We start from the raw sequence: 23,610 nt of genomic DNA, 5'->3' as shown, positions 1-23,610 counted from the left end.
AAATGAGAACACTGAAGATAGTCTTAACATGGTTCAATTTTAAATACTTCATGTCCGAGGGAACAAGTTGAAACCAAATTTCTTTAAAAAATCTTAATATATCCTCAGGATAATTAAACTTACAGAGAAAACAGCCTTTAAGTTTCCTCTGGTCTAATGTTTGTGGATGGACTTATTTTCCTGCACCAATCAACCCTCATCAGACACCAATTCTTCAGACTTTGGAATTAAGATATGCTGTATTTTATAAGTTAAATCCATGATAGATGATAAAAAAAAAAAAAACAGGTCCATAAAGATGACATCAATAAACTTTATTTCTATATATGAAAAGAAAACAGAAAAAAAGAAAAATATAGAGGAAAGTTATTTTTCAGGAGCTTTTTCAGGAACCTCTTCTGGTGATTTGGAAAATCTCTCCATCATCTTCTTCCACAAACCCTTTCTTTCATCGTCCATCTGTTGCACACTCCCTGTGCAATGACAAATATAAGTTTACTGGACCCACACTCTTTACATTAAGACTTCGGTGTTCCAATATTATTTGGGTTATTTGGGGTACCTGACAAAAGCACTTTACACTCTTCCACTGTGACTCCAGTGAAGCTTGTGTCACGTACACGAGGGAACTGCAAACACACACAGACACATTCAAATAGGCAAATCTGTACATTGTGTTCTACACATTAAATAACACAGTGGAGACGCTGTAGAGCTGATTTAGATTTGTTTCTCCAAAGACGACAGCGTCTGTAGAGTTTATAGAGTTGTACGTATAATATATTCGATAAAGTTAGAAAAAAAAACAACCTTTGTGCAGACTATAAAATATGTTATGAATGGAACCAAAAGGTAACAGTGGGTGCATCCTCTCTGACAACATGGTGGAGAAGTTACTTTTTAACGAAGACTTTGAAAGAAATGTAACAACACATGTTTATAAACAAGAAAAGAATTCATTAAAAAGCTCATCTTCGTACAGAAAACAGTCATATGAGATGCGAATGAGCGCTTACTCGCTGTCTGTAAACGCTGGCGTTAATGCGGGCCAAACTGTCGTACATCTGGTCGCACTTCTCTGGATCTGAGATCTAGTTGGAAAGAAATGTATTGATTGACCAAATGTTAAGTGCAAGAAACACAAATTGTGATCGTAAACGTTTTTGAAAACTAACAGAAAAAAACAACTTCAGACTTTTTAGGATAGTGTGCCATCAAAACAGAAAATACAGATATCACAGAATCCCTACTATATAATATATATTTTTTTAAGTAATGGGTTTTTTTTAATCCATTGGTGCCTGTTGGCTTTAGCAGAGAGTTTCTTCATGAATCAGTGGTAATCATTTAAAAGACAGACACCTTCATAAAGGTCACCTACAATGTATCATAATCTTTTAAAGTTCAGGATGATTTGAAGAAGATTTGAAATGAAGTTTTAGAGACAAAGCACTGGGGCAGACTTGGACAGTTATACAGCAGAAAAAAGTCCCTTCTACATCACAAGAACTGTCAAAGTTTCATTTTAGCAACCAAGTATATTAATATTAAGAAGACTGCAGAGTTGCATGTTGGTACGAGTAAAGTCCTAATGTAGAAACAAATATACTGGATTTTAGCAGACAACATTTGCAGCAGTAAACTGAGATGAAAAAGTGGCATGTAGCAGTGGGATTCAGCAGAACGGGCTGTGGATGAGGAGGCAGAACATCATGTGCAGGTTGGTAGACTCATCTGTTGGATCATTACTATCCATCTTCCACCACCATAGTCCAGAGGCTGATTTAAAACGAGTGGTTTTGCTTTATGGCATGTATGTTTTACTACCTCAGATATACGTTTTGTCTTTTTATGACATTAGTGCAACATAATGATTTTATTAACAGAATATTTGAAGTTTCTCTTGTCTGTTTGTCATATGTGTAGATTGAAAATATGCTTATTTGGTATCTCAGTGGATACCAGTAAAGAAAATTCATTGAAATGTAATGATCAATGATATCAGTGTGCCCGGAGTAAAACGTTTACCAGCTGACAAGGTTAATCTAGCCACCGTAACCAGAGATACTTAAAATGGCTAATCTGTTGCTGAACATACCGCTGGTCAACTTGTGGCATACCATCAGCCAAAACCCATACCACTGAACTGATGGCACATCCCGCTGACTTTGGGCAAATGTTATTGCTCCCCAAGAGGCATTTCAATTTTTGCTAAATGATTTGTTTCTTCCAGGTTGAGACAAGACTCTGATGTGAAGTACTACTATCTCTTTCTCGTTATGTCAACCTGCTCTCAACACAGCATCCCTTACATAATGCACACAAAAAAAGCATCATATTTTGAATTAAAATATGAAACTCAAAAGTAATCACTCAAACCTACTACTTCACAAGTTTTGCAAACATTTCAAAATATTGGGCAATGCCAATTTTGACATCAGTTGTTGCTGTTAACTTCTTATCAGTAATACTTATCTCCCTAACTTTACAATAAATTAGGACAAGCATCAAAATATGCATATTTTTTGTAAGACAGTGATCTATAGCTATAAGTGAACGTTCCTTTAAAGTGTTTTAACTTGTGAGTGTTATCTTTGTCACTTATGAAACAATGTTTACATCATAACCGTTTGTTCACTTAAAAAATCAGTTATTCGATAAAATGTGCTACAATCTTAAAACTATGATTATGTACATACCAGATAAGGTTTTTTTTTAATATATATCAAACATTGAATAAACTAGTCAAGGTCGAGGCTGTTATTAGCTCAGTGTGTTATGTAGCTTGTTTCTGTACCTGAGTATTTTCACCCTCACGGAAAGCTGAAGCTACCCTCTGCCGCAAAAACGTCCCCAAATCACGACCTTTCTTTGATTCGTCCCGAGGCCATTCCTCACAGAGCTTTAAAAACCGACGATACCTGGTGGCAGACATCTTTGGAGTTAAATTAAATTAAATATCGACCTGGGCAAATCGACTGAAGTGTGTGCTTTATCGCACGCCGTACGTGTGCTACATCAAAATTCTTCCGGTTCCTGTCGCTCCCCCCTCGTTTGCTGTTCCTGTCGCACAGTTTCAAGATGAGCGAATCAAACGGTAAAAAGGGCTCTTCCCCCGGTGTGATGGACTGGATCGGTTCAGCTTGTCGTTTTGCAGCAGATAGAAACGACTTCAGAAGGTGAGACACTGTGGATAAGATCATATTTAAGGTTAATGTTCAGTGTAACAGTGTGATCATTGCCCTTGCAGCAACGTGAGATTCGGCCTCGGCCAGTCTCTCAGTTTTCTGGGCAAGTCAACCCTGTTAATTCTTTACTATTGATACTGGATCACAAACCAGCGAAAAGATTTCATCAACTCCCGTGGCCTCAGAAAGATCCTACTGTTTGTGTCAAAAAGGGATATCATGCTGGGGAACCTGCATCATTAAGACAGAGTATTTACTGCATGACCTCTGTGAGCCATGTGTTATTATTACATGGATCTCAGTAGGGTTTGTGTTGTACTTTAAAATAATTTAAAGTCCTAAATATGAAGGCTTTCACTTTTGTGAAATGCAGTCGAGAAATTTCCTGGATGGATATCTGCTAAGACAGGCTTGTAGTTGAAGGTGAATACAGTAATGAAGAATTATTACAGTATTTTAAGAGACTAAATGTGTGTGGTCTCACGATCCAAAGTGATTATTTTTCGTTTTTAATTGCAGTTGAACTTCTTAAAATATGTACCTTATCTATACTTATCAATCTCAGGATGGCTATGTATTTTTGGGGTTTTGTTTCCATATCATGCCCTCTTTTTTTTTTTTTTTTTTTTCAAGTTCAGACAAACTATGCACATTTATACCAGGGCCCTGTGGACAGTTTGTCCAGCAGGACTCACTGGGGAGTACTTATAATTTCAACTGGCCTAGTGTTGTTGTGTTTTACATTGTTTGTGTATAAATGCAGCACTTTTAAATATAATTAAATGTCTGTAAAAGTAAAACCCTTTTTGTCTTCAGGAATCTTCTGGTCAACCTGGGCTTGTTTGCAGCTGGTGTTTGGGTTGCAAGAAATTTGTCCGATTTTGACCTCATGTCTCCTCAGCCTGTTACATAACTCTTCAAAACCAGGATGATGGTAAGATCATGATTTGTACTCATTTACTTTAAAGTAATTAGCTGATTTAAGCTTTTTTTGTGATGCCATGGTTACACTTGTTTTAACTCTTTGACTTGTCATTTTTTTCTTCATTTAGGTGTCTTGGACCAACAGAGAAGAAATAATGGATAAGAATGAAAGTTTTACATGAAAAAATGATCCTGTTAATCTGAATTAGTTTCACGTTTCTGTTAAATATCTAAAGAGAATAATGTACATTCAGACAGGTCTTTGTTCTTGTTATATTCCGGAAATAGGTTTGGAATAATTGTTTTTTTTTAAAACCCTCAAAATGTGTTCAGTCTTTAAATTTTCTTTTTCTTTTTTACATTTGACTTGTGTCATGTGATCTCCCTGCTATGTCCACTCAGGAGCTCTTTGTTGCTGCCGCTCGTCGGTGTCTGTCTGCAGGTAGAAAATCCCTGTCAGTCTCCCAGAGTCTAGACCTGGCTACTCAGGTCTCAGCCTTAGATGTGGGATTGAAACCGGCTATATTGTATGACAGCAACGCAGCAAGTGTTGATCAGGTGCAGCAGTATTTGAGCTCCCTGCAATCCTCCCAGCTTGTGTCTCAATCCCTCCTCACATTGGATTTAAATGGAAACACTCTCATTGTAAATCCAGTTGTTGCCAGATTTCATTTAGAGCAGCTGATTCATTATGGAAATGTGGCTGTTGTTGATGTTTGTCACACGCTGGAGAAGCCCACCATCGCTGACCCTCTCAGAACAGAGCTGAAGAGCATGACACAAGATTTACTGCTACTCCTTAGAGTAATCGAAGGCCTGAAGGAGACTAAAAAACCTCATACTGTTGGAGAAAAATCAGAGGAGTGGAACCTGTGCACAGTGTTTGGTCTTTTATTGGGTTACCCTGTCACATACTGGTTTGATCAGAACAAGAGCTTTGAAAACTGTTTGTGTATGACCCCCCTGACGGTGACTACAGCTTCAGCAACATGGCAGACGGGCCACAGATGTTGTCTCTACTCCTTCAGCGTCCCGGCTGTTCTTCTTGAAGAGATGCAACAAAAGCTGGAAAACTGGAGTTTTTCTCTACAGGAAAGATTTCAGCAGCAAGATGTGCTGAAGGATCTCACCGTTTGTCAGTCAACGGTCACTCTGCCCTCTGTCTGTTTGTGATGCTATTATGTTTGTCTTTCAAATAAACCGTTCAAGATTCATTTAGTTTATTTGAACTACATAAAACAGATGATTATTTCTGAATGTGCAGTTGTAAAACCCTGTCAGACACACAAAACCTGAACAATGACAGAAATGACAAGAAACATAGAAATATTTAAAAACTTGGGATACAATAAATAATGTATGAGAAAAGATTCCCCATAAATGTGGTTTCAAGAAAACAAAATAACCAAAAATAAATACTATTAGTTCCTCTGCTGTATTCCCACTTAAATGAGTAACTTTTCCTGCAGTGAGTTAGGTCCATACTTAAGTGTAATTATCTTTTCTCTGCATCATGTTTCAGTTTCAGGTGAGGCTGGATAATTGACTTTATTATTACCAGTCATGATAAGTTCACTCCATACAGACGTAGCAGCAGTTCATCCAGTCTTCAGATTATTTTTCACATTGAAGAAGAGCAGGCGTACAGGAGTGAGAATATTTCAATCAAACTACAGTGGCTGCGATAAAAGGTTGAAGTCTGATCAGCTCTGCTCTGTAAACTGAGTTGAAATATTTCTTCTACAATCAGTCATAATCCCCTCCTCCTGCATAATCAGGCTACTTTATATTTCTACACGGATTCTTTCACCAAGTAATCCAATCTTATGTGTCATCATTTCATCTTGGCTATTTATCATACACTAGTATTATTGTAACCATTATTACTGCTGATACGATAATGTATTGTGAGCAGATACAAGCAGTGCCTCATATTACTAACCTGAACGAAGCATTTCGTTTTATGTCATGTCGTGTTTTGCTCCACTTTGACAGTTTCGTATTTAGGTTTTATATATATATATATATAAAATTAGAGAAGAAAATTGTTTTTTTTGCCAGAATATGTGAACATCTGAAACCAGTAAATTGGGGCACTGGTGTGGCAGTGTTCAGTGCGTGCGTCCCCATGTATGGAGGCAGCAGTCCTTAACACGGGCGGCCGGTGCTCGACCCCAACCTGTGGCTCCCCTCCCGCATGTCAATCCCCACTCTCTCCCTGATTTCTGTCTCTATCCACTGTCCTGTCCCTCTAATAAAAACAAAAAATAAAAAAAGGCAAAAGACCAAAAAATAAATCTTTAAAACCAGTAAATTAAGATCCACAGCTTCACAGACAACCGCCATAAGCATTCATGTGTTCAAAACAGAATAAGGGTCCAATCTGTCAATTGTTAGCATTTAAAATGTACAGTGTTTATGTCGATGAAGTCAGAGATATACATGAGGTCAATCTGTTTCTTGACACACACTTCACACACAGCTGAGTGTTATACATGTTTTATTATCTCTTTAGACCCTAAAATTGAGTCTATCGAGGACATGATTTGAACTTCCTCAAACATCTTATAGTGTCTTTCTCCTTATTAACTAGCAACATCACTGAAGAACAGCAGGAAACAAACTATCAACCACATCCAAAGTTGCAATTTTAGTTTTCCACCCAAAGCCTTCAGGTAGTGAAGCACACATGCTGCATTGTTTATTGCACATATTCTGTGATCCAGTATAACTTCAGTCCTTTAGTTTCTCCTGGCAGAACCAAAGTATCAGCTCTATGATACTAATCGCTTGTAGTAGCAAACATTTGCTAATATTAAAAATGTTTCTATTCAGACAATTTATTGTTTTGACTTCAGATTGTTCTGCATAGAATAAATATGTTTTCCGTTTCTGCTCTGCTTTGAAGAAAGATTAAACATTCTCCATGAAGAGCGGTCAAGATGCAATCCACATCCTGGAGTTGGTTTTACAGTTGAAATCTGAGGTAGCTTGGACAGCCCTTTGAGAAAACTTAATGCAGGAAGTCCAGACTGACAGTCAGAGAGGCTGAATGACGGACAGCACCTCACCACAGCGGCCGCTCACTTTCAGCTGGGCCAGGTGGTCTGCCCTCGTCGACCCAATGTTCAGGATGGCAACTGGTATTTTTCTATCACTTGCTGCCAGTAAAAACCTGTATCCCGAATACACCTTGGGAATAACAGAGAAGAACACAATTAAAAATGAAATCCCAGAAGTCTTATATCGTAAAAGTTCTTACTTTGCCCTGTGAGTCACGTTTAACTAAAACCTGCCTGTAACGAAGAGCCCACAACAAGCACAGCATCCGACTCTGCCAGTCTGTCGTGCACAAACTGTACGGTCGCTTTGTTCACAGTGTCTCCGAAGAATGTGACCTCAGGTTTTAGTATTCCCCCACAGTGCTCGCAGGATGGGACTCTGAAATGAAGGACCTGCTCGTCGTCTAAGAAGACGTCACCATCGGGAGCCACTCCACTCGCCTGCGCACTCCACTCTGGGTTCAGAGCTAAAAATCGCTTCTGGAGCGCCTCCCTCGATGAGATGACACCACAGCCCAGACACATCACCCTGAGGACAGATATGGAATATGAATATTTACATTCACTCTTCAAAGGTTTTAACAGGATAGGCAAAGAGATGGTGACGTAAAGGGACAGTTCATTTCATACAATCACTTTGAATGGAATTTAGTTTGTGATTCAGAGGCCCTAACTGTGGACAAATATTTGTCTAACTAGATTATATACCAGGAAAACACATGTACAATAAGTAAAGTGGTACAATTGAGGTCTATAGGTAATCCATGGCGAGTGACCACGACTCTTTTTATTCGAAAGAAATGCTGATTTTAACATGCAATTTTGTTAAACCAAATCATTTAAATACAAGGTTGTATCATTAATTAGTACTGTTCAAACTCCTTTAAAATGAGTGGCTTGTAATGTACCCAATATGAGGCAATTACAGCCTTTCATGTGCCATGAATCCCAGACCAAACGTAAATGAGACTCTAATCCCAACATACTGAAAGCACATAATCATGACTGACATATCAGAGGATGTATTTCTCACCTGTGTGCACAGCCATGGAGCTCAGTCAGTCTCTTCTGCCCTGCCTTTGAATGAAGAGCATCCACATTCTGTGTAACCACCCAGTGTACCTTACCTCTCTCCTCCCATCTCTGCAGGATCTTGTGAGCACAGTTCGGTTGATGAGAGGAGAAATGCGGCCATCCGACAAAGTTTCGAGCCCAGTAGCGCTGACGGGACTTGGCACTGCGGACAAACTCTGCGTGCTGCATGGGTCGTCTGTCGGTACGAGCATACAGTCCGACCCCCTCTGAGCGATAATCTGGGATCCCTGACTCTGTAGAGAGTCCTGCTCCAGTGATGACAAACAGGCGTGCTGATCGGGACACAAAGTCCTGCAGCAGCTCACGGGAGGTAGAGTCAGTGGAGCTGCAGACAGGGACGAAGTTCACCACACCTGCAGATGATTTCCTGACAGGTGCTGTGTGCAGGAATAGAATCTGCCATGGCAATTTCATCTACGACATGACAAGGACAGATTACATACTGAATACAATATATAATCAAATGTTTAAATACACATTATTTAACAACCAGGTCACTGAATGCTAACAGCAAGGTAGCTACTAAGCTACCACGACTTGTAACAATATTATGTTGTATATTATTGTAATATAGCAAGAAAGAGTGAAAATAGTACTTTTAAAAGTGCATCTTCTAGCTGACGTATTAATATTATCTAACAAGTAAAGTATCTCTGTTCGGCTATGTTATCTACTGTACCTTAGTTTTGAGTGACGAAGAAAAACACAGTTTAACCTAACTGTAGTGACTTTGTATCAGGAGCCGCAAGGTGTTGGTTCAATAGCAAGTCCGATCACAACAAAAAAAGTGACATAACACGGGAACCTTACTATGGCAGAAACAGGAAATGCCAGTTTAGATGTAACACCAAACATATCTGCGTTGGGAGATTTTAAACTCAAGGTTATCAGTGTGTTCAATACTTTTACTTTGTCAAAGCATACATAAAATGTATAATATTATGTAAGAACGAAATAAAGCCTTATTTCATCATTATTTTTAAGTTATTCCTGAAAGTTATGTCCCAAAAAAATACACACCTGTTAAATTAAAACTATATAATATGAAAATATCTTAAGGGCAGGATTTTTCTCTTAACTCAGTTGTTTTGAGGTTTTTTCAAATTTAATTTTTAGATCATACTGTATGTAATAATGATAAATACGCAGCTACTCTCAGACAGGTGGCAGTGTGTGGCTGAGTAATATCCCAAGATACATTTCGACTCCTCATATATATATATATATATATATATATATATATATATATATATATATATATATATATATATATAGATAGATAGATAGATAGATAGATAGATAGATAGATAGATAGATAGATAGATAGATAGATATAGACTCTATAGAGCAGGAACATCAAACTGGAAAACTGGATTTGGGGTCGGGCTGTGTTCAACATAAATTACTCAACAACAACAGATAGGCTGCTAGCTGTTTTATTGATTTAAATGATTCAATTCAAGATACAGTTGCCAGTCAGTGAATGCATTAGGCAGAGAGGTTTACAGCAACTCAAGTCAGATAAAATATTATATACTTAAAATATATTTAAAAAAATCTCTCTTTCTCAAATTTCATAGACATTCACTGATTATAAATATATTTAAGAGCTATAAAACCAGAAAAACCTTAAAACTGCAAACTGTGTGTTGACACATGGAAATAAGTAATCAGGGAAGCAATTTCACCTCTTGTTAAACTAATTATAGTTAATGTATTTTAATCAGGGTTTAAATCAGTCAGGCGATGCCAGATGGAAATCATCAGCGTTAGTAGGCTGTCTTGGATCAGATTCATTGGATCACATTGATTATTTAACATTTTTACAACGCTCTATTTGTTCAAACTAGAAGGCAATTGAACTGTTGTGCTGGAACCATATATTTAAAACCAGACACTGTGGAGCCAAATCTATCCCAAGATAGGGTACACAACTACGACTCATCAATTCCATTCCCTTGATCAATACATAAAAGTTTGACAAAAAATTGAGGCTTGTGTCAACAAGATGTTCCTTCATTATTTAGTATTTATAATATATATTACAATTTAATTATTAAATATTTATTCATTATAATAATAATGTTGGTATAAAGGATGGGAAAGAAATCGGTGTTGGTGTTCTCTGCAAACTTTGCTACATAAAAAACCATAAGAAATGATTCCCGCTCATTGTGAGAATAAAAAGCCTATTCTCCACACAATTAATGAACAATTTTTATTTACAAACAATATAACAACATCCAATCATGTCAATTTCATACAGAGGTACCTAGCAGCAGCAGTGATCTGAATAAATGCCAGTAAAGATAGATAACATGTATGTAATAAAGTCAGAGGAGAGATGTAGACTGAGTTCCAAGTTTCTGTTACCTTGAGTTCAATTATTATTTATATTTAAATTGCTTTCAGCTTACCAAATCATCGTCAATTGAATATTGTGAATAATAACAACTTCATGAACGGTAGATGATGAAGAGGAGTCCAGTAGTAGACAGCTCAGAGGTCAGTAACATCGTCATCAGACCAGTCTTGTAGAAACATCCCTGCTGAATTAGACTCTTCCGTCCAATGTGCTTGAGACCAAACATCACCATCACAATAAGCAGAACAGGGTGACTGTAGGGGCTGATTAGACTCTGTGTTCATTTTCCAACAGCAGCTAACATCACCTGTGGGGATGTGAGGGGCGGCATGGTTAACTTGTCTAAGGTTGATAGGAGAAGGAGGACCTATGTCAAACTCTATAAGTGAAAGAATGCAATCACGCTCACTCACTTTTTTTTGCCACAATATTGCAGCCTGAGAGTCAGAGGAGCTGGTATTGCAACAAAGCTCCGACTTGTATTCTGATGTAATGGTTGATAGAGGATCATCATATGGAGACATTGCACTATTGTTGAATCCTGTTCTTTTCAGGTTATACATTGCCCAGTTGCTAGGCATGAGGTCTTCCCAAGATTTTTCAGATTTTGTTAATGCTCCTCTCTGGATGTGGGCCAAGACAGAAGCCCACAAGCTTTTCTCATCAAGCTTTTTAGATGTCTCACTTCTGCTCTGCTCAGGATCACCCCTTGATTGAACCATAGAGGGTGTCCAGAAGATCCAGGAACCTAGGACAAGTAAAGAAAACCCCCAAGATACCTCAAGAATTCGGGCGGAAAACTGACTAAGCCACCAGCCCCAGCCAAAGCGCCTCCAGTTCCCCAGTAGTCCATAAAGCCAAAGGAGACTATACACCTGGAGGCTGCAGCATAGAACCCCCAGGAAGGCGCACACTGCTGTAACTTGCTTTGCCCGCCTTTCAATCCTCTGTGAAGGAACCCACTGAGGGACAGGGGACATAAATGAAGGATGTAAATGAGAGAAAGACTTAATGAGGATTAAAATGCAAAATGGGAGGCCCCAACAGAGGGAAATGGTCTGTAGCAAAAGAGGAAAAGCAGGGGACAAAGTTGAAGAAAAAAGATCTGCCACAAATAATGAAGTACATATTAATATCGCCAGCACTGCAACCACCCATGGGCGATGCAGCTTTAGAGGGAAAAACATCAGATTCAACCCTCTGAGTGTGACCAGAGCTAGAGAAACCTGTGCCCACAGAAGGAGCTGAAGGGGAACATTATGCAGTGCTACCAGAGTCGCTCGAGACAGGACCTGACGGGTGCCATAAGGATCTAGTAGGAGGAGGACACTGCGCAGAGTACCAATCAGGATCAGAAGCGTGTTCGCATGGATCAGGGCATCACAGAAGGGACGAGGTCGGGTGCATGCGCCAGCTGTTCCTATAATCGCCAAAACTGCTATCAATATGAAAAGACTTGCTGATCCAAAGACATGCAGCTCCCATGCAAATGCCAGTGTGCGCCTCATATCATCCCAAAGCAGATTGGTTCCATTAAAGTTTGTAAAAACAACACAAGGACCGAGTACACATGATACCCCAGGTCCTGACAAGTCCTGCTTGGTGAGGGACGTAAATACGTTGTTTTGAACTGGGTGTCTAGGGCTCTCCCAAGCTAAAAGACAAGGAGAGAGAGAGAAAGTTTGTTTAATGAAAGGGATTTGCTAATAAAGATAATTTTCCAAAAAACATTACATTTTCCTTTTGAAGAACTATTGGGATTCTAGGGTTCACAGAAAGTCTTAACCTTGATCTACTGTCAAATGTTGACTTACGATCCAGAAGGTCTTCATCAACGTTGGATGATTCTCTCTTTTCTAACTGTTCTTCAGCTGCAGAGAGGCTGTCTTCTATGAGAGTGCCCTCTGACATAATATGCACACTGGAATGATGAGCCTTGTCCTCTTCTGGGTCACCAGCCCCAGAGTGGGGTAGAGTGAAAGCCTGTGTTTTACTTAATGTGATGTCTGGTCCAGAAGGGTTTTTATTGCCGACTTGATCATGCTCCTCTGGAATGGCATCTTGATCGATGAGCTTCAACGCTGTACCATCACTAGTAGGTCCACTGCCCTCCAAAGAGTCGCCTTTACTCTCTGAATGTAAGATATCTCTACTGTCGAAGATGAATGGGTCATTAATTTGGTGATCAGTAGATTTGTCCAGTAAATTTGCGGTTTGAATAATGCTTCCAAGTGATGAGAGAGGTAGTGTTAGTGTAAGCGTAATATAGAGCAAAGAAGAAAACCCCATTTTTGTTGAAAAATCCAAAAGACCTGTAGAAGAACATGGAAGAGGAACGTTTAATCTAGGCTTCCAACAACTGTGACCGAGCTCAAATAAAGACTTAAGAGGTAGAGAGTCAAACAGATTCCCAGATAATTAATCTCGTGCTTCAATCCTAAAAAGGAGGGTAATTCCCACATGTAATCTGGGGAGTCACTTCACAACGTCTGCTGATGATAGTTTGAGTAAAGAGTAAAGACCTAAATTATACAAGTGCAACACAGAACAAGTGTAAAGCATATTATGTTATTCCCAGCATGATTTAACAGTTGTCACAGGTGATTTGATTTCCAAAATGTAACCTTAAGGGGAACTGAGACAGTGAATTAATGTTTTTTTTAAAAATATTTCTGATCATATTTGTCATATAAAACACTCTATCAATAAAGATTTACATGCAATTTGAAGTGGAATTTAGCCACCTATCAAACCATGACTAAAAGTAATTCACCAAAAATACCAAAACAATATCTCATTGACAAAATAGTAGCTCCTATAATTTAAGCAAAAACTAACAAATAATGAATCAAAGTAGATAATTTAGATATACCTGTTAAGCCTTTTAGTGATCTGCTTCCTGTTAGTGTGTCACAGGCAGCTCTTCATTGTCTCTAGCTGTAAAAAGTCTGTTGTGTGCCATCTGATTTCTGACGTTGTGCATAAAGAGCATTACAGTAAGTGCACACATTGGATTTAAGGCCATGTTTACAGCCATCTAGCCTGGAAGCACCTGTCTCCTACCAATTACTGCACCTGCTGGCTACTTGGCAGCCTCCCATCCTGATGTCACCTGCAAAATGTTTAGTGATGGAGCCTGAGTAATGGATTTGCAGGTTATTGTCTTGACATATTTCGATGATAAATGTGAATAAATGACTTTCTATTCATACAAGACAACAAACCTCATCTGCATCTTTCTGCAAAACTTGTCGAGGTAAATCTGTTAGGGATTACATTAAGATTCTTAAGTAGCAAGTGAGAGTCAAAATAGTAGGCCAATAGGCCATAGAATGCTTGAATTGTTGGTTATAGTCATGTGATATAAATGCTATATATTCAAATGAATTTGCACGCCTTGTGAGTTCCCAAGATTATTTCTCTTTTGTTTTTGTTTTCTATAAGCGGTCTGTAGAAACATGTTGATAGCATATGAATTTATATTTATACATGTGTATGATAAATATCGCCATCAACCCCACCATATCCCTGGCAGAATCGCAGATAGTCTGCACTGAGTGTGGGAATTAACTCCTTCCTATCCAGTGTGTAAAGGAGATATCCTATTAACACAGTACATCTGTGCTGGTCCACCTTAAGATGGGCGAGAGGTAGTTTGTTGTGGGGAGAACAGGGGGAGGCCCTCAGTAGCACATGCCTGGCTCTTTAAGGCAGACTGGGGAAGTTAAAATGTATTAAAGGTATATGCATTCAAATTGTTTTATCTAGCATCAACCCCCTGTTGCTCAGCCTTTCATTACTGTTTCATCTGATTGTTAATGAGTGCTGTGCCACAGACTAAAAATCATAGTGATACACTGGCACGAAACGGAGGAAGTATGACAAATGAGGTGATTTTTCTATCTTTTCAAGAATTACAACAACACTGCTTAGTTATTATGACCTAAATAGATCATCATATAACCAAACTATGAAGTTAATTGCATTTAATTAAATAGCCTTAGATAAATGGCTTTATGCATTACCTATATGACTTAATTTACATTGTTTTACCACTGCTAGTTCCCTGCTGTTCATTTCTGTGTTGTACAGAAATCCGTAGGTTATAAAATAAATGAAATGCAAATGCATTATTATGTCAAGGTCTTCTTTTAAGGGATTTAAAAAAAAATTCCGAACAATAAGGCTCCAGTACAGCGTATGGAACAGACTACTGCTCATTAACTACATGCCACTGCATGTCTAAATGGTCTAAATATCGTTTCAGTTTTATAGAGCCTGATACATAGGCTGAATCTATGTATAAGGATGGGCTCTGTTATTAAGGGGACCCCTGTAGGCCTGTGCATACAGAGCTGCAGTCTGTGGATGAATCGCTGTTATCGTGGCCTGTTCCTTCTTTATTCTTAACTCTGAATAAACTGAAGGGATTTTTTTGTATGTATCGTGAAGCCAACAGAGATACTTCCCGCTCTCTATATCCAGTTTTGGATGATCGATGTGTGGTTTCCTGGAGCTGTGAAACGTGTTTTTACAACGAGGAGCCCTGACTGGATCCGACGTCAGAGCTCGCGCGCCCGTTGCTGCTCCTACACTTCTATCTAATCACAACATTGTTTGATCACACCGCTGCTCTTACTATGTAGCACAGTTAATGGCATGCTGCTTGGTCGCTGTTCGATGTTTATCGGATTTTTTGGTTTTAAACACCGTGCCTTGGCGGAAAGGAGAGGATTTCGTTTTATTTAAGGTAGCATGACAGGATCCACACTCATCAAGCTAGCTAGCCGGCTAAGGCTAGCACAATGATTAGCTAGCGTCATGTTATTTCAGTGGGGGAAGACTTGTAATGTTTGATATCGCATCGTAATAACTTAATAGATAGCTTATGTTCAGAATTTACAGTAGATGTGTAAATTGTTGGTTAGCAGATTTAACCATAGTTAGTTAGCCATCCATCTATATGGGCTATGATAACACAGTGCCATGCTAACATGTTGTTGCTAACATGCTAACCACTAGCTGTAACGTAGACGCTTTTAATAGGCAGCCATTGAAACTTGTTAAAAATAATGTGCACTCATGAATAATTAAATCAAACATGTCTTTCAGAGTTAAACAATTTAGACTTATCTGTGAGCCACAAAGTCCTTCAGCGGCTTCGTTGATTAAAGCTCAGTCATTTTAATACAGGCGGATATACACGGTGCTTTTTATTTTAACTCATGTGTCGGTTTGGATTTACATATTTTACAGTTTGTTTCCTCGCTTTTATAATTGTGGATGACTTTATAAGACTGAATATGATTCATTGGCCTATAGGTCGTAGTGATGACGGTTCACTGGGTTGAATATCTACTCTTGTAGTGGACTTAAAAAGATGCTCAGATGTTTGAAAGGGTTTTTCTATCACTAGGTCCTTCGACGATGAATGAGCAGGAGAGTGGGGTTGTCTCCTTTGATGAATATGTGCGGCAGAAGGCCCGCACTGTTCCTCAGCACAGGATGAAGGAGTTCCTGGAGTCTCTCGCTAAGGGCCCAGAGGTGCTGCAGGAGTTCAGCCAGCAGGGAGGGGCACCCACCACCTCCACCACCACTACCACTACAGCAGCCATGGTGTACCAACAGCAGGGTGCCAACTGCATCTACACAGACAGCACAGAGGTGGCAGGCTCTCTTTTAGAGCTGGCTTGTCCGGTAAGAGAAGTTCCACCTTTTGTTTTTAATGATATTGTTGAAATACCTCACTGTGCTTCACTTCGAATGATATTTACAGCAGGTACAGGTGACCTCAGCGGGGATTTCACCTCACCTGTCTGTGCATCAGGAGTCGGACCAGCAGCTTCAAGTGCAAGTGAGTTTATAGGCCTTTGTCTGTTTGTCTAAATCATTCTTGGTTTAAATTCATGTGACAGATAGTTTTCCCCGACGGAAAATCCCATGATAGCTGCTACTCTGCTGGGAATTTTCACATTTCTTTAGCACGCGTGACTTTCTATGCATGAGACACATTTTATTTGGCATACTTTTCTAACACACTGCAACATGTAGACTACTTGACATGCTTTTTCTTTCTTTCTTTTCTACTCTCCCTCTGTGCCAGGTTCAGATTCAGGAACAGCAGGGTCACACAGTCAGCCAGGTTTTTCAGGTGGCTTCTCCTTCCCAGCAGGACCTGCAGGGAATCCCAGCAGCACATCTTGTTCAGCAGGGGGAGCTCACAGAGGAGCAGCAGCAGCAGGTATAGATTTATCACAAATCTAATCCAGAAAGATAAGCAAGTGCATCTCTGCATTATTGCTGCTTTTCGACATGTTGACTGTTTTTCATAGATTCAGGCGCAGCTGGTTGCAGCTGTAACTGGAGGACAACAAATCCAGCTGTCAAGCGGCCAACAAATCCAGCATATTCAGTTGCCAGGGGGCCAGCAAATTCAAATCCAGGCTGGCCAGCAGATTCAACTTCAGGATGGCCAGCACTTTCAACTCCAGGATGGTCAGCATCTTCAACTACAGGATGGACAGCAAATCCACTTACAAGGTGGCCAGCATATTCAACTCCAGGATGGCCAACAAATTCAGCTACAAGGGGGCCAACAGATCCAGATCCAGACCATAGAGGCCATGTCATCTTCAGAGCAGCAGGATTCTGAAAGAAGGTCTGGCTCAGCTGTTCTCCAACCTGCCAAGAAACGTAAGGTGGATGTCCCTGTAGCTGTGTCATATGCTGTATCGCAGGGCCAGCAGGTGGCCACTGTTTTAGCCATCCCTCAGGGTCAGCAGCAAAGCTATGTATCCCTGCGACCAGATTTGCTCACTGTTGACAGCGCTCAGCTGTACAGCACCACAGGAACAATCACAGGTCCCACAGGTGAGACCTGGACCATCCCTGTGTACTCTACTCCCCAGCAGCAGGGTGTTACTCACATTGCTATACCACAGGAGACGTACAACACAGTACAAGTTGCCACTACCAATGGGAAGGACAAAATGTCCCCGAGCTCCTCAAGGTCTGCGGAGGTGCAGTCCACCCCCACTGGGACACAGGAAGAAATAGTGCAGACCCTTTTCCCGGCGCAGTTCATGAACGGCAACATTCACATCCCTGTGGCCGTGCAGACTGTAGGAGGGACCTACAACACAACACAATCTGTACACATATGGGACCCAAATCAACAACAGATCCAGGGAGAAGAGGGACAAGAACAGCAGCTCCATCTACAGGTTTGAACACAGTTTGTCCTCTGAATAGACCTCGAAGGCTGAATGGCTGAAACGAAAATGTGCCTCTGCCTTACGATTGTCTTTGCTCAGTGCATTGACAAAGTGAATCTTAGAATAATGAAGTGATGATGGTGAACATAATGAGTTGACAGACATCAATCCCTCTAATAAAGAAATCCTGACAATACCTTATATCTTCCATTTCAAAGTTTTTGAAACCTTGTTCATGTCTTAGTGTTTGATCTTGGGTTTCAAGGAACTTACATTTTTTCAAATTCACTGTGATTATTTTCTTGTTCTTTAAGGGCAGAAAGAAAACATCTTATACAATTAAGTACTCAATGACATTGATCTTGAGGAATAACATGATCAATAAAAGGCCTATGAACCTTGTACTTCCCAGAATCTTACCTTTGACATATTTGTTTTGCAGGGTCACACAGAGATGGAGGATAGTGCTGAACCACCCACAGAGATCCTGGTTCCCATTTCTCTTAAGCCAGAGGAAGGCTTGGAGGTGTGGCGCCTTTGGGCAATGCGAAAAAACGCAGAGCTAATCAAGCAGGAAAAGCCAAAGCTTGCACCCATAGGACGTAAGACAACTGTTAATGTGAACGCATCTTCTGCCTTAAATTCAGAAACGAGCTAACTTTACAGCACTAACTCTGCCCGTCCCTCTGTGGCTGTGTCCAGGCCGCCAGCCGCTGCGTTTTCAGGAAGACTTGGTGTCGAGCGCCGTAGCTGAGCTAAACTTGGCTCTCTCCCTGATGACTCAGGAGGCCCGAGGATCAGAGGATGAACAGTTTGCATCTGACGTTCTATATTATGTTTTCTTGTGTATACAAAAGGTTAGTATCCTCCTTGAGTTGCTCTGTATTGTGCTGAAAGGGCTTTTTTTTAAAGTTGTCCTAACATACATTTCTCCTTGTAGTATCTCTTTGAAAATGGACGTGTGGACGACATTTTCTCTGATCCATACTATACACGTTTTTCTGGGTGTTTACACAAAATCCTTGACGGTTGGAAACCGAGTGTCCATCCTTTAGGTGAGCAAAAGAAAATCCACATTTACTGCTCTGTAGTTGATTTAGGGGGGAAAGAGTACTTACAAAGTGTTTTCTTGGTAGGTTATGTCATTCCAAGTCATGTGACTGAGGAGATGCTTTGGGAGTGTAAACAGCTGGGTGCACATTCACCTGCCACATTGCTCACAACTCTAATGTACTTCAACACAAAGTGAGTAAACACCTGTTAGAAACCTGACTCTCTTGTTGTAAAGTGACTCAAACATGTATTTTAGATTAAATAGTGTGGTGCGTGTTTTAAAAAAAGCTATCTTTGTCAAAGGCATTTCCACCTGGTTACACCTGAACAGCACATGAAAGTAGCCTTCTCGAAGGTCCTGCGACACACGAGGAAGAACCCCACTAACGCCAAGGACAAAGCCACCAGTATCCGCCTTCTCAGAGTACAGGGTGCACACAACGCAGGGCAGAAAGGTGCTGAACAAACTGAGCATCATGTCAAAGGTAATTTGTCAACAAATCTCACTGTTGCTGACGTCTTGGGTCGCGTCTTTTTCAGGGTCTGATGAAATGTATGCCGAGCAGGCCGAAGATCCTGAGAATCCTCTCCGCTGCCCAATTAAACTGTATGACTTTTATCTCTTCAAATGGTGAGTTTTGCTTTCACTTAAAGCTCCCATATTAGGCTTTTCTGGTTTCAGATGCTCTTCAGTGGGTTTTCCAGGTGTCTTGTGCATGTTTAGGCATCTATTTGCAAAAATTCAAAGACTGCAAAAATGCGCCCCCCCCCCTTGTTGAAAATGAATCGGTGACATCATGGGTTTGTGATGTCACTGATCGTTGTAGCAAGCACAAGCTCCTCTCAAACTGACTATAGCATTTCCGAGATAGAAAAAGGGGCGGGACATAGCTGAGAAAAAAGCAAAACGACTGACCAATTACGAGAGAGCAGACCGGCTGACCAATCAGATCAGACTTGGCACACGTGGGGACCCTGCTCCTTTTTTACTTTAGTAGACATAAATTAGATATATAAACCCCAAAAAGGGCAGAATATGGGACCTTTAAACAGCTATATAAAAGCACTGATCGTAATACAAAAAAAGTTTTCCTAAAACGTTGCGACTCGCTTTCCTTGCACATTTTAGAAGTATTGTTTCAACCCAAAGCTCAATTTGTGCAAGTGGAACTATAGGAGCTCTAATGCCTGGTTCACACGGCAGGATAATCACGCCGATTTTGGCCCCGATTCTCTCCTTCCGATAATCTTAAGGACGCCCCGATCATCATAAGATAATCTTATAAGATCATCCTGCCGTGTGTGGTGTGTTCAGAACGTTCTCGTCTGGTCGGAAGAATGTCGGGACCGCTCCGATCTCAAATCGGGGATATTCAACATGTTGGATTGTTTTGGCCCGATCTCTCATCATGTGTGGTGTTTCCCCCGAGGAGAAACAAGCACGAGCCTGTTGACTGTGACGCGTAGCCAATCAGAAAGCGAGGTGACTTATTAGCGAAAACACCAGTAGCAAAACAACTGCTACTCACCTCCATATCAACATGTAGCAAGTACAGCTCATGCTCCCGTTGTCTCCACTCCTTTGACCGACGCCTCTTTTTAAAACGTGTTTTTTCAGATAAAAACAGCACAAACGATCCCTATTACATCCTCTTTGTCCATTTGTTGACTCTGGAATCACGTTTGATCTCGAGAGGTTTTGCGAGATTTCCAGTCTGATCGGGGGACGTTCGCGAGTGAAATCGGTTCGTGTGTGGTGTGTTGATGTTGCCGTGTGGCCGCACACCACACACTGTACGACCGAAACTGTAAAACCTCCGATTATTTATCGCCGTGTGTGTGGTCTCTAAAGTTTGGGAAATCTGCCGACAATTTTAAAATCCTGCCGTGTGAACCGGCCTTTAGCTGAGAGAAATGTTTGATCAATATTAAACAATATTTAAAGAGAAGAGGTATTGGATTTTACTGCAAAGAGGGGGTCGTCCTTATCCATTTTACTCGCCGCTTCAGGAAATACCAAAAAAGGTTGTTTTTTTTGCAAATAATAAGTAGAAGGTGAGAAAGCCTGTCTATTTGTAATAACAGGTGTAACAAGCACAGACATAATTCCCTTCTTTTCGACTTTTAAAGTGCTCTTGTTTGACAGGTTGGACGTAGATAGATAGATAGATCGATAGATGGATACTTTATTGATCCTGAGGGAAATTCAAGAATGCTGACGCCTCAGTAGGCATCACACGCTATAATGAGAGTTACTACTCTTTAGATCTATGAAAATACCTTCTTAAATACTTTGGTAACTAGATAACATTTTTTAGCACACACCTATAAAATATTGTCTTTGTCTTCTCCAGCCCTCAAAGCGTTAAGGGACGCAACGATGCATACTACATGACTCCAGAGCCTGTGGTGGCACCCAACAGCCCGATGTGGTACTCGTCTCAGCCTCTGAGTAGCCAGCAGGTGGAGCACATGCTGGCCCGTATCATCGTGGTCCGAGAGATCCAGGAAATCCTCAGCACTGATCCATGAGCTCAACAGAGAGGACTGACAACACGAACTAAACCGGACTCGTGGACTTCTTCACTAGTACTTCAGTCACTGACTGTAGACTATGCAGTATGCATATTTTTCTCTATAAACCTCAATGAACAGCTCCTGAAACAATCGTTAACTGTTTCTGTTAACTGTCAGCAAAGATTTTTTTCTCCTCTTAGATGTTCTTTTTTCAGCTGATGCGATGGACAGTTATTTGTCTACTTTTGTAAGCCATTGCCTCTGTAACCTTTGAACTGGCTTGTAAGGGGGAACTTTACCTCTACTGTGCTCCGATGATCTTCTGGCCAGCTGACCTTCCAGAGGTTGTTAATTTTCCTGTAATAGTCAGTCTTATCAACGAGGATATTTAACCCTCAATGCTTAACCTTACAGACCATTATCCACCTTACTTCTCGTCAGAGTCCTATGATACATTAAATCCATCTGGACAATTACAGGGGACTACTGCTCAAAACTGTTTTTGTATACAGACTGACTGCATTTTGGATCATATATAGATATGTTCAAAACTAAAGAATCTGTGCCTGTTTTCAAAAACAACTTCATTGTTTATGTGGATTATTGTGCGACTTTGAACCTCCAGATGTTCACAAACCCAAGTGCTGTATTGTAGTGATTCAGGAGATTGGAAACATGTCTCTCAGGTCCAAGCTTATGGTTCAAACCTGTTCCTATATGTGCAGGCAGTTTTTAAACGGGACATTTAGCTAAGAGTATTGATTACTTTATCAAAGCCATAGAATGTTTAAAAAAAAAAAGAGAAAAAAACCCTGACGTAATCTCAGAAACGTCACCCTATTGTTCCTGACGAGATGTTTTGAAGCCTATCAATGACAGTCCCCACTTTGAATCAATTGAGTGACGGATAAGTTGACTTGATGCTGGCCTGACCATGAGCTTCTAAACTTAGCCTGCCTTTAATGATGCAGATTCATGTATAACTTAGCCTTAATATAAACAATATAAATGAGTGACAACAATTAGCCCGATGCAGGCTATACCAATAAAAAATATGTGGAGACTAAAATTTGCTGTTTTGACCAAAAACTAAACCAGGCATTCAGCAGGTTTATTTCTGCGGCAAACTTGAGCCCATGGGCCTTGTGAGGATTTCTTGGCCTTTTCCTTTTTTCAACAACAAAGGTTGACTTGATCAAAACTTGACGAAGTAATGCGCTTTGTGTCATCTTTAAAAGTGACACTTGTTACTATTACCATTATTCAGACCACCTGTTCAGTTTGTGATATTTACATCCCTGTGATGTCTCACCTCAACAGTGAATGTCATGGAGGGGGGGGGGGGGACAATAGAGGGTTTTTACATAAGGCCCACAGCAGCCTTTCCCACCTCTATGGACACGCCCCTGCTTCTGTGTACCGTCTATGAAGATGGTAACAGTGGTGTTATAGGAGCAAGACCTCCGTGGAGCGCCTGATGTTTTTCTGCATGTCATGAATCAGTGTGAATTCACAGAATGGGACGCCAATATTATGCTGTTGGGGAATCAATATGAATGTACAAAGACAATGACGGCTGAGCTTAGTTACGGTGCTGTTCAAGAAACAGTCTGATAAGTACTATTGAGTTTTAACAACTTGTCATAATGACAGCATTCTGAGCCTTGCAATGTCCTAGAAGGACATGAATCTGAACTCTATAACCCGTTTTTCTACTGCTTAGTACTTCATAGGGCTCAGACTTTTTTTGAGATCCACTCATTTTCTGCTGTCTTCTTAATTAAAGTGTCAAAATGTAAAATGCCAAAAACCCTCCATGGTTCGTGACTTCTGATTTCAGGAAAGGCTGCTGAAATTAAATTGTGTCGACAGAGGAAATATCTTCAGTACAGCAAAGCTAATCTGCTCATATTGTAGTCGCTTTCAGCAGGGGACAAGGGTCAGCATGAGCCCCCTGACGACAGATAAGCAGTCCAATAACACCTACAACTGTCACCTTTCTATCAAGGAAGTAACTTTTTGAAATTTGAGCGCCAGTAGATCTTCCGTTGGATCGGGTCACACAGCTCAGTCTACAATCCACACGCTAATCAACAAACCTTGGCTGTTCATGACCCTACTGCCGGTTCTTCAGACAAGTTCTTGTAAGCAATGAGCACCACAGACCAGTATCAACGCACAAGGTGCACTGA

The 23,610-nt window shown here is 40.4% G+C and overlaps 6 protein-coding genes across 7 annotated transcripts; 3 read left to right on the top strand and 3 right to left on the bottom strand.

Moving 5' to 3' along the window:
• Positions 1-299: 299 nt before the first annotated feature.
• Positions 300-3,030, bottom strand: uqcc2 (ubiquinol-cytochrome c reductase complex assembly factor 2). Its single transcript, XM_079341186.1, has 4 exons — positions 2,798-3,030; positions 1,017-1,091; positions 563-629; positions 300-473 (listed from the first exon to the last, which is right to left on the bottom strand). Exons 1-4 carry the CDS (start codon positions 2,933-2,935, stop codon positions 367-369), a joined length of 387 nt encoding a protein of 128 aa, XP_079197312.1. The 5' UTR covers positions 2,936-3,030; the 3' UTR covers positions 300-366.
• On the top strand, positions 3,007-4,478 carry tomm6 (translocase of outer mitochondrial membrane 6 homolog (yeast)). The gene is made up of 4 exons (XM_079341187.1): positions 3,007-3,179; positions 4,005-4,122; positions 4,241-4,261; positions 4,292-4,478. The coding sequence occupies exons 1-2, from the start codon at positions 3,082-3,084 to the stop codon at positions 4,099-4,101; spliced, it is 195 nt and encodes a 64-aa protein (XP_079197313.1). The 5' UTR covers positions 3,007-3,081; the 3' UTR covers positions 4,102-4,122; positions 4,241-4,261; positions 4,292-4,478.
• Positions 4,479-4,502: 24 nt separating this feature from the next.
• On the top strand, positions 4,503-5,326 carry cUnh1orf74 (chromosome Un C1orf74 homolog; the record flags this gene model as incomplete). The annotated part of the gene is made up of 1 exon (XM_079341183.1): positions 4,503-5,326. One exon carries the CDS (start codon positions 4,503-4,505, stop codon positions 5,283-5,285), a length of 783 nt encoding a protein of 260 aa, XP_079197309.1. The 3' UTR covers positions 5,286-5,326.
• A 1,269-nt stretch (positions 5,327-6,595) lies between these two features.
• Positions 6,596-9,078, bottom strand: sirt4 (sirtuin 4). Its single transcript, XM_079340444.1, has 4 exons — positions 8,949-9,078; positions 8,208-8,683; positions 7,409-7,703; positions 6,596-7,304 (listed from the first exon to the last, which is right to left on the bottom strand). Exons 2-4 carry the CDS (start codon positions 8,681-8,683, stop codon positions 7,152-7,154), a joined length of 924 nt encoding a protein of 307 aa, XP_079196570.1. The 5' UTR covers positions 8,949-9,078; the 3' UTR covers positions 6,596-7,151.
• A 1,690-nt stretch (positions 9,079-10,768) lies between these two features.
• LOC306822625 (uncharacterized protein) lies at positions 10,769-14,316 on the bottom strand (the record flags this gene model as incomplete). Its single annotated transcript, XM_079341745.1, has 4 exons — positions 13,698-14,316; positions 13,507-13,603; positions 12,449-12,946; positions 10,769-12,288 (listed from the first exon to the last, which is right to left on the bottom strand). Exons 3-4 carry the CDS (start codon positions 12,921-12,923, stop codon positions 10,769-10,771), a joined length of 1,995 nt encoding a protein of 664 aa, XP_079197871.1. The 5' UTR covers positions 12,924-12,946; positions 13,507-13,603; positions 13,698-14,316.
• A 130-nt stretch (positions 14,317-14,446) lies between these two features.
• qrich1 (glutamine-rich 1) lies at positions 14,447-22,000 on the top strand. Of its 2 annotated transcripts, none has more exons than XM_079341744.1 (12): positions 14,447-14,524; positions 16,051-16,331; positions 16,411-16,488; positions 16,738-16,875; positions 16,967-17,857; positions 18,291-18,450; positions 18,551-18,705; positions 18,789-18,903; positions 18,985-19,093; positions 19,205-19,356; positions 19,442-19,532; positions 21,256-22,000. In XM_079341744.1, the coding sequence occupies exons 2-12, from the start codon at positions 16,062-16,064 to the stop codon at positions 21,431-21,433; spliced, it is 2,337 nt and encodes a 778-aa protein (XP_079197870.1). In that variant the 5' UTR covers positions 14,447-14,524; positions 16,051-16,061; the 3' UTR covers positions 21,434-22,000. The 2 variants fall into 2 exon arrangements, with proteins under 2 accessions (XP_079197870.1, XP_079197869.1); XM_079341743.1 differs by lacking the exon at positions 14,447-14,524 and adding an exon at positions 14,936-15,384.
• Positions 22,001-23,610: the final 1,610 nt, after the last annotated feature.

This window comes from Symphodus melops, assembly GCF_947650265.1.
Source record: "Symphodus melops genome assembly, chromosome: 4".
Classification (NCBI taxonomy): Eukaryota; Metazoa; Chordata; class Actinopteri; order Labriformes; family Labridae; genus Symphodus; species Symphodus melops.
The sequence above is the reverse complement of the archived record's forward strand: the minus strand, read 5'-3'. Positions and strand labels throughout refer to the sequence as shown.